Here is a 10,196-nt window from a genome sequence, read left to right as displayed (position 1 = left end):
CACAGACGGTACAAATCTTGCCTGTTCAGTGTAAACCACTTCGTAGTGAAGACGTGAATTCCAAAACTAGCTCATTATGACACAGTAATAACACACCACCAGTGTTCCGTAGTTAGTCTGAATGGTAGGCAGCAGTGGAATACCCACACGGCAGCCTGGTCCAAAGCTGCTGACAATCACAGAAAACCCAGAGAGCCCATTGGGGAAACCAGCACCCAGAGCCATTAGGTTCTCAAATGAACTTTGTGGAAGCGAGATCTCAAGGAGCCTCAGAACACAGGCAGGAGAGAATGGGGCTCAAATTTTTTCCACTTATCCTGGAATGTGACCTTCCCCAAGCCCAGTTTCTCTACACCGACCGCATATTTGCTGTTTGTTTTGATCACGCTCCCTTAGGGTGAAAAAACAGAAAAGGAGGAAGAGAAGGCAAGAAAAAGCGATGGAAACACTCACCGTCTGCCAGAACACTGCAGCAATTTCTTTTAAAACTATTCAGAGTGATGCAATGGGAGTGTTATTGGGTTTCACTGACAGGAAAACCGCAGGTACACACACACACACACACACACACACACACACACACACACACACACACACACACACACACACACACACACACACACACACACACACACACACACACACACACACACACACCTCAGTGTTGTGGGTGAGACACACAGTAACAGACATCCAAGGCCTCTCCAAAGAGTCTGTGCTTTTCAGACCGCTTCAGTGCCACTGTCTAAAGTCTTCCACAGAAACGGAGTGGAACCGTAATGACAGAACTACAGAGACACACAGAGGCATTTATCTTACGTAGGAACCCAAACACAAAACATACACACATAATAATGGGCCATGACAACACATTTACAATGGAGGCTCTGGGTGGGGCCCCCATGCAGGCAGGGCTAGGTTCAAAGCTCTGTGGCAGTGGGGCCCCTGCTCAGAGTATGTGTGAGTGTAATGGTGGGGACCCTGGGCAGGGCTCAAATTGGTGTGGCAGTGGCGAGTCAGAGGAACAGAGCAGGAAGACATTAAAAGGTCAACAAGTCTTAAGACTTTATGACGTCATCTCAGAGTTTCAGACAGAGAGGTTTTCCCTTTGGAATTTGTCTCGTGCCATTTTCAGTTTTGATGTAGAACAGGTGGAGGTCCTCCCTCCCGCCGAACCCAGTCTCAGTCTCGAGGCCCTGCCTGGTCTGATGTTCTTACAGAGTTTCGCCTGTCTCTCCGGGTACTGGCAACCGATCAGCAAATGATTATTACATGTTTTTTTACCCCTTTTTCTCCCCAATTTCATGGTATCCAATCGGTAGTTACAGTCTTGTCCCATCGCAGCAACTCCCTACGGACTTGGGAGAGGCGAAGGTCGAGAGCCAAGCGTCCTCCAAAACACGACCCTGCCAAGCCTCACTGCTTCTTGACACACTGCTCGCTTAACCCGGAAGCCAGCCGCACCAATGTGTTGGAGGAAACACTGTCCAGCTGGCGACGGAGTCTGCTTGAAGGCCCTCTGCCCGCCACAAGGAGTCGCTAGAGCGCGATGGGATAAGGAAACCCTGGCCGGTCAAACCCTCCCCTAACCTGGCCGACGCTGGGCTAATTGTGCGCCGCCTACAGTGCCTTAGACCACTGCGCCACTCAGGAGGCCCTACAGGTCAGCTACTAACATGCTCTGACTGAGCCCACATGGCCTTGTGAAACCTTCAGGTTTTCTTATGCCATGTATGGGACCAATCCCTTTGCGTTAATATATATTTATTTTTTTACGCGTGTCCATTTCCTCTGTCCCGGTACGACTTGGGAGACCTGGGAAAAACAGGACTTCAAAACGGGGGCAGCTGCAATCAATATAATGGTTTCCCAGGCTACTGCCAGTGTTAATTGATAAATGTGGTAAAGCGAACCAAGGCCAACATATTCCTGCTTTGCTTTTTTTGAAAGCGGAAATTCAAGAGTGGAAACAGATTAAATGGTGGGGGAGAGACTGAAATATACTTTGAGGCATTGGAGTTGTTCACCAATCTCATGCATGTGTGCAATATCAAAGCACCATACTTACTAGGACTGCTCCTTAAATGTATCTTCACATTTTTTGTTCCCTGTCAGCAACAAGAAGCTTCAGGGGAAACTAATGTCACTGCCCTCTGAATGGGCTTTCGTGGCAACAGCTAAAGTTGTCCATCTCTTTAGCTCTAGCATGCTTTCCAGGACAAAGGGAATGGAGAAACTTCATCTAAACACTAGAAAAATTACTTTTTTTTTGTCCTGTCAAACAATTTTGTGGTTTAAAGTAGTTGGCATTTATTTATTTCCATTTGGACCCTATTGAGAGTTGATTTCAAGACCACCCGAGTCATTCTAAATGTATATATGGTGTTCAGTGAGGAAACAAACTGCCATCTCTCAGAGCTACAGTAGACAAGTGGTTTGAAGTGAACTAATTGCATTGTATTCCCCAAACCCATTAAAAGCCTACTTACTCCCCATCGTGAACATGCCAAGTGTGTTAAAAGCCATACGGATCAGTCAACTCTTTGAATATTAGCATAATATTGGCCAATGACTAGTATGAGTGTTAGTGATTTCAATGCAAATCCTGGCACAATATTGGCCAAATCAATCCACGAGAGCAAACCTAACCCACAAACCAGGAAGAGAGGATATTCAAAAACCACCTGATTAGGTGGAAGAGGAAATGTAGGGTTAACGGCTAGAAATGCTAGACGATTTATAAACGACCTGGCATTTGATTCATGGCCATACATTGTGATAAACAACATAACACTTCAACAGTTGAGATGACTCCAACAGCTGAGGTACAAATATCTAGGGCCTAGGCTATAACATACACAGACATTATCAAGAACATGCGTATCACTCCGCTGTAGTGCAGACGTCTTAGTTCTCTCACGGTCGTGGTCGTCATCGTTCCTATTGTAATCTAGAGCATCGGATATAGCATTGCTTTGAAGACAATGTCAACATTTCTCAAATCACATTTCATTCACAATGCTTTCAGTCAGCTAAAACATTGACTGTTTCTGAGCCAGAAACCTTTTGTGACCATGTACACAGTGAAGCCATGAATGTTTAACAGGCTCAGACAGCAGTGCAGTACACTGTATCCACTGGACTGGAGACACAAATGGCACCTTATTCCCTATATAGTGCAATACTTTCAACCAGAGCCCTATGGGCCATTTGTCAAAAGTAGTGCTTCAGAGACCGATGGGCCCTGGCCAAAAGTAGTGCACTACATAGAGAATAGGGTGTAATTTCAGACAAAGGCTCTGATAGAAACACAGGTGTGCAGTGTAGCACAGCCCTGCTCTGACAGAGACTGATCTATAATCCTCCACTTTGTGATGGCTCTCGTCTGGGGTTGAGATGAGTAGGAAAACCCACATCCCTGCTTGCATTTATTTCAGAGGTTTTGAGTTCACCCTCCCTGACCCGGCAATGCAAAAAAGAATGAAGAGCGAGACTCAAACAAAACACACTTCAGACGCTTCAGGGAACACCAGTTTTAATTATAAAGAAATACTTGTAGCAGAAAGACAAAGATGTCGTGAAAAGCAGTCCGAAGGTTTTACAATTCCAACGAGGTTAAAAAAGGCTCATATATCGTAACACTAGTCTGATGTCATTGACAGTAGTCCTCAGGAACCTCAACTGGACATCCATTGTGTACACTCAGAGATTTACACAGATACTTATAGGACAGGGGCCTTCTGGGGGCCCACAACAGCTTTGTTCTCCATAGTTGTTTCTATTGGCAAGTTCCTTCTCTGGATATACAGTATATTTTGTCACAGGGGATGTCTGAAGGGTCCAAGCATTAGTGGTTCCGCTGCTATGAGGCAGCTGTACAGAACAGCTACACAGACGGAAATGGGCTTTCCTGCCCAGTCAAGATTTGACATGTTTTTACAGTCTCACACACACAGAGGCAGAGGCAGAGGCAGAGGCAGAGACAGAGACAGAGACAGAGACAGAGAGAGAAAGAGAGAGAGAGAGATTATGGCTGTGTGGTTGGTGTTCGGTGTTCGGTGTTCTCTTAGCTTGGACAAATACTAACATGGCTACTAAACATGAGGATAATATGCATGATATCAGGCACTTAATTGATTATTCCCTGAGGGATAGCCATCACAGGACAGGGGAGGAGTCTGGGAAGCATCTAAATACACACATATCTCAAAATCAGCCTCTGTTGGTCATTTGTTTTCAGGTGAGGCCGCAGGTTAAAACAAGCTGTGGTCAGGTACTTTAATGTGGTCTCTGGCTCAAGTCACACCATGTTCCCTACATAGTGCTCCACCCACATAAGGGCCCTGTTCAAAAGGAGTGCACCGTCTAGGGAATAGGGCGCCATTTGAGATGTAACCGGAGTTTTCCCTATTTCCTAAATAGTGCAGAGCTTTTGTCACTATACAGGGAATATGGAGTAATTTGACGTAACCAAGGTGACAGTAGAAATGGTTTAGGTGAAGAGGCGGATGGTGGCGTCGGCCCCTGAGGAGAACACCCATGGCTGGGTGGGGTGGAAGGTCACGTCTAGGACCCCCAGGTCGTGGGTGATCTGGTGACCCTTTAGTACCTTGACTGGAACAATGAGAGGGTTCTGGAGCAGGTCACTGTGAGAGAGGTAGGGGAAGAGGGAGAGATAACGAGAGAAAGATAGATGGATAGAGAGATGAGTTATGACATCAGAACACTGCAGAAGATGGAACACAGACAATATTATAAAGTTACTTTTTCTTCATTCAAATGCCGTTGAGGGTTATACTGTCTAAATAAAAGGTACAATACAGAAAACAGTCTGTACAATAGGCATCGACATTTCGGCGAGTTGGAAACATAACATTCCATCTTTGGATGTAATATAAAGAGATCTAATTAGAGGGAGACTGGTGAAGGGGTTGGATGGACAGATGTGTTGCCCTTACCCTTACTAAAATAGAGGTTTATGACCTAACTGGCTCTATGGTTGTGGATATGTGATGGAGGACAGCCAAAAATGGGTTCAGAGACATTGAGAGAGAGAGAGACTTGAGAGACAGACAGAAGAGAGAAGTGAGGAAGAGGAGAGAGAGAGAGAAAAGAGGTAATATTGTATTATACAGTAGGTGTGATGACTTACTTGTAGACCATGCCGTGACAGACGATCACACTGCCATCATCAGCACCAGAGGCGAATAGCGGGTAGTGTTTGTGATAGGCCACGCCCCTCAAAGCCTTCTTGTGGTGCCTGGGACAAAACAGACAATAAAACTTCAGAACCACTAAAACACAGATCTTACGAATAACCATCATTTAACAAAAACCCCATGTTCAGAAAATATGATTCATTGTCAATAATTCCAAATGAATAAGTGAATGGATGGTGTTCACTCACCGCAGCATCTTGTAGGGTTTGGTGGAGAGGTCCAGATCAAACCAGGCCAGTCTGCAGTCATAGCTGCCACAGATCAAGTTATCACCTGACCAGGAAGATTAAGGAGGGAGAATTAGAGATGGGTCAGAACAACTCTATATCCTGGATTCTCTAAGTAGCCGTAGATCAAAACATATTTAAACAATTTGATGGTCCAGATATTCCACACATCTCAGACTTCTCTATCAATCATATTAACACTTTGAATCCTTGAGAATGAACTTCAAATCAAACTTTATTGAAAGTGCAGTTCACCTTCTCTCCACACCCTTTACAGTACAACATAATTCTTCTCTGAGGGGGACCTGTGACCTCCGGTGCGGCACTAACCTCCAGGGTGAATGGCCATGCTGGAGATCCACTTGCAGTTGGTCATCAGCTTCTTGGTCAGCTCTTGCTTGATGAGGTTGTAGACGCGCACGTAGCGCTGCGTGGCCACGAAGAAGTAAGGCCGCAGCGGGTGGAAGGAGACGCACTGCACCAGGCCCTTGTTCTTGCGGAAGGGGTTCTGCGTTCGCCGCTTGCTCACCTGGTGGATGAGCACCTGCAGGTTGCTGCTGTTGTCAGGCATGACGCTGGCCAGGTAGTCACCCTTACCGTGCCAAACTACCTGCTTCACTGCCTGGAGGAGAGAGGGAAAAGGAGAGGGAGAGAGGGAGGGAAAAGGAGGGAAAAAGAGGGCGAGAGAGAGAGGGAAAAAGAGAGCGAGAGAGAGAGGGAAAAAGAGAGCGAGAGAGAGGGAAAAAGAGAGCGAGAGAGAGGGAAAAAGAGAGCGAGAGAGAGGGAAAAAGAGAGCGAGAGAGAGGGAAAAAGAGAGCGAGAGAGAGGGAAAAAGAGAGCGAGAGAGAGGGAAAAAGAGAGCGAGAGAGAGGGAAAAAGAGAGAGAGAGAGGGAGGGAAAAAGAGAGAGAGAGAGGGAGGGAAAAAGAGAGAGAGAGAGGGAGGGAAAAAGAGAGAGAGAGAGGGAGGGAAAAAGAGAGAGAGAGAGGGGAGGGGAAAAAGAGAGAGAGAGAGAGGGAGGGAAAAAGAGAGAGAGGGAAAAAGAGAGAGAGAGAGAGGGAAAAGAGAGAGAGAGAGAGGAAAAAGAGAGAGAGAGAGAGGGAAAAAGAGAGAGAGAGAGAGGGAAAAAGAGAGAGAGAGAGGGAAAAAGAGAGAGAGAGAGAGAGAGGGAGGGAAAAAGAGAGAGAGAGAGAGAGAGTGAGGTAAAAGAGGAGAGAGAGAAGGGAGGGGAAAAGAAGGAGAAGAGATGGAGGGGAAAAAGAGAGAGAGAAGAGAGAGGGAAAAAAAGAGAGAGAGAGAGAGGGAAAAAAGAGAGAGAGGGAAAAAGAGAGAGAGAGGGAAAAAGAGAGAGAGAGAGGGAAAAAGAGAGAGAGAGAGAGGGAAAAAGAGAGAGAGAGGGAGGGGAAAAAGAGAGAGAGGGAGGGAAAAGGAGAGGGAGGGAAAAGGAGAGGAGGGAGGAGAAGGGGAAGGTAGGGAGAAGGGGAAGGTAGGGAGAAGGGGAGAGGGAGGGAGTAGGGGAGAGGGAGGGAGGGAAAAGGAGAGAGGGAGGGAGAAGGGGAGAGGGAGGAAGGAGGGAAAAGGAGAGGGGGAGGGAGGGAGGAGAGGGGGAGGGAGGAGAGGGGGAGGGAGGAGAGGGGGAGGGAGGGAGGGAGGAGGGGAGAGATAGGGAGAAGGGGAGAGGGAGGGAGAAGGGGAGAAGGAGGGAAAAGGAGAGAGGGAGGGAGGGAGAAGGAGGGAGGGAGGAGCGGGGGAGGGAGGGAGGGAGGAGAGGGGGAGGGAGGGAGAAGGAGGGAGGGAGGAGCGGGGGAGGGAGGGAGGGAGGAGAGGGAGGGAGGAGAGGGAGAGAGGAGAAGGAGAAAGGGAGGGAGGGAGGAGAGGGAGAGAGGAGAAGGAGAAAGGGAGGGAGGGAAAAGGAGAGAGAGAGAGAGAGAGAGAGAAAAAGAGAGAAAGGAAAAGAAAGAAAAGGGGAGGGAAAAGGAGAGAGGGAGGGAGAAGGGGAGAGGGAGGGAGGGAGGGAAAAGGAGAGGGGGAGGGAGGGAGGAGAGGGGGAGGGAGGGAGGAGAGGGGGAGGAGAGGGGGAGGGAGGGAGGAGGGGAGAGGGAGGGAGAAGGGGAGAGGGAGGGAGGGAGGGAAAAGGAGAGAGGGAGGGAGGAGGGGAGAGGGAGGGAGGGGAGAGGGAGGGAGGGAAAAGGAGAGAGGGAGGGAGGGAGGAGAGGGGGAAGGAAGGAGGGAGGGAGAAGGAGAAAGGGAGGGAGGGAGGAGAGGAGAAGGAGAAAGGGAGGGAGGGAAAAGGAGAGAGAGAGGGAGGGAAAAGGAGAGAGCGAGAGAGGGAGGGAGGGAAAAGGAGAGGGGAGGGAGGGAAAGGAGAGGGGAGGGAGGAGAGGGGAGGGAGGAGAGGGGGAGGGAGGGAGGGAGGAGAGGGGGAGGGAGGAGAGGGGGAGGGAGAGGGAGGGGAGGAGAGGGAGGGGAGGAGAGGGGGAGGGAGGGAGGAGAGGGAGAGAGAAGGAGAAAGGGAGGGAGGGAAAGGAGAAAGGGAGGGAGGAGAGGGGGAGGGAGGGAGGGAGGAGAGGGGGAGGGAGGGAGGGAGGGAGGAGAGGGGGAGGGAGGAGAGGGGGAGGGAGAGGGAGGGGAGGAGAGGGGGAGGGAGGGGAGGAGAGGGGGAGGGAGGAGAGGGGGAGGGAGGGAGGGAGGAGAGGGGGAGGGAGGGAGGGAGGAGAGGGGGAGGGAGGGAGGAGAGGGAGAGAGAAGGAGAAAGGGAGGGAGGGAAAAGGAGAAAGGGAGGGAGGGAAAAGGAGAAAGGGAGGGAAAAGGAGAGAGAGAGAGAAAGGAAGGAGGGAGAGAGAAAAGGAAGGAGGGAGGGAGAGAGAGAAAAGGAAGGAAGGAGGGAGAGAGAGAGAAGGAAGGAGGGAGAGAAGGAAGGAAGGAGGGAGAGAAGGAAGGAAGGAGAGAAGGAAGGAAGGAGAAAAGTAAGGAAGGGGAGAAAAGGAAGGAAGGAAGGAGAGAGAAGGAAGGAAGGAAGGAAGGAAGGAAGGAGGGAAAAGGAAGGAAGGAAGGAAGGAAGGAAGGAAGGAGGGAAAAGGAAGGAAGCAGGGAGGGAGAGGGATAAAAAGAGAAAGGAGGAGATATTACTACTTACTATACACTATTATAGTAACACATTATAATACATGTTTTACAGTGCATCTAGGACTACAGCTAAGGTACATTAATCCAATGATAACCTCTCCAGACACTTGAAAATCTCCCTGCAGTTATTTTAGCTTCTATTAGTATTGTAGGCTTTCCAAATGCCATAAGCATTCTGTGACAATAAAATATATATTTGTTTTAATTGGGGGAAAAATAAAGAACTCATATTTCTTTCCATTTACTTGAGGAAAAAAGGCTAACCACAATCTACTCCGGTTTTGCCAATCCTGAAAGGCCTCCAAGCTACAGCTCACATGTTAGGTTTACTGGGGTAAAGACAAAAACGTTCTATGTCTGAACGTCATCACAGGGGTTCCCAGTATCTCCAGTGGAATATGTTTCTATCTGGTCCCTGTGACTTAAACCTTGGGCAGGTTCCTAGGGAGGGTACTAGATAAACCTTGGACAGGTTCCTAGGGAGGTACTAGATAAACCTTGGTCAGGATCCTAGGGAGGTACTAAGGATAAACCTTGGTCAGGTTCCTAGGGAGGTACTAGATAAACCTTGGTCAGGTTCCTAGGGAGGTACTAAGGATAAACCTTGGTCAGGTTCCTAGGGAGGTACTAAGGATAAACCTTGGTCAGGTTCCTAGGGAGGTACTAAGGATAAACCTTGGTCAGGATCCTAGGGAGGTACTAAGGATAAACCTTGGTCAGGATCCTAGGGAGGTACTAAGGATAAACCTTGGTCAGGATCCTAGGGAGGTACTAAGGATAAACCTTGGTCAGGATCCTAGGGAGGTACTAAGGATAAACCTTGGTCAGGATCCTAGGGAGGTACTAAGGATAAACCTTGGTCAGGATCCTAGGGAGGTAGTAAGGATAAACCTTGGTCAGGATCCTAGGGAGGTACTAAGGATAAACCTTGGTCAGGTTCCTAGGGAGGTACACGATAAACCTTGGTCAGGATCTAGGGAGGTACATGATAAACCTTGGTCAGGATCCTAGGGAGGTACTAAGCATAAACCTTGGTCAGGTTCCTAGGGAGGTACTAAGGATAAACCTTGGTCAGGTTCCTAGAGAGGTACTAAGGGTAAACCTTGGTCAGGATCCTAGGGAGGTACTAAGGATAAACCTTGGCTAGGATCCTAGGGAGGTACTAAGGATAAACCTTGGTCAGGATCCTAGGGAGGTACTAAGGATAAACCTTGGCCAGGATCCTAGGGAGGTACTAAGGATAAACCTTGGTCAGGATCCTAGGGAACCTTGGGCAGGTTCCTAGGGAGGTACTAAGCATAAACCTTGGGCAGGTTCCTAGGGAGGTACTAAGCATAAACCTTGGGCAGGTTCCTAGGGAGGTACTAAGGATAAACCTTGACCAGGTTCTTAGGGAGGTACTAAGGATAAACCTTGGCCAGGTTCCTAGGGAACCTTGGGCAGGTTCCTAGGGAGGTACTAAGCATAAACCTTGGTCAGGATCCTAGGGAGGTACTAAGGATAAACCTTGGTCAGGATCCTAGGTAGGTACTAAGGATAAACCTTGGTCAGGATCCTAGGGAGGTACTAAGGATAGCCTTTACCTTGAAGACGGTTAGGGAAGGGTACTAACTTTAAAGTAGTCA

General features: G+C 48.7%; 1 protein-coding gene across 2 annotated transcripts in view; it reads right to left on the bottom strand.

The window, feature by feature from the left end:
• Positions 1 to 3,518: 3,518 nt before the first annotated feature.
• Positions 3,519 to 10,196, bottom strand: part of LOC115174051 (ribosome biogenesis protein bop1) — a 90,936-nt gene continuing 84,258 nt past the window's right edge. For both annotated transcript variants that reach the window (XM_029732681.1, XM_029732680.1), the window contains exons 13-16: positions 5,777 to 6,068; positions 5,408 to 5,492; positions 5,153 to 5,260; positions 3,519 to 4,646 (exon numbers count right to left, since the gene is read on the bottom strand). In XM_029732681.1, coding sequence (XP_029588541.1) covers positions 4,493 to 4,646; positions 5,153 to 5,260; positions 5,408 to 5,492; positions 5,777 to 6,068 — 639 coding nt within the window. In that variant the 3' untranslated portion in view covers positions 3,519 to 4,492. The remainder of the gene's footprint in view (positions 4,647 to 5,152; positions 5,261 to 5,407; positions 5,493 to 5,776; positions 6,069 to 10,196) is intronic.

The sequence above is a fragment of the Salmo trutta genome, chromosome 34 (assembly GCF_901001165.1).
Source record: "Salmo trutta chromosome 34, fSalTru1.1, whole genome shotgun sequence".
NCBI lineage: Eukaryota > Metazoa > Chordata > Actinopteri > Salmoniformes > Salmonidae > Salmo > Salmo trutta.
The sequence above is the reverse complement of the archived record's forward strand: the minus strand, read 5'-3'. Positions and strand labels throughout refer to the sequence as shown.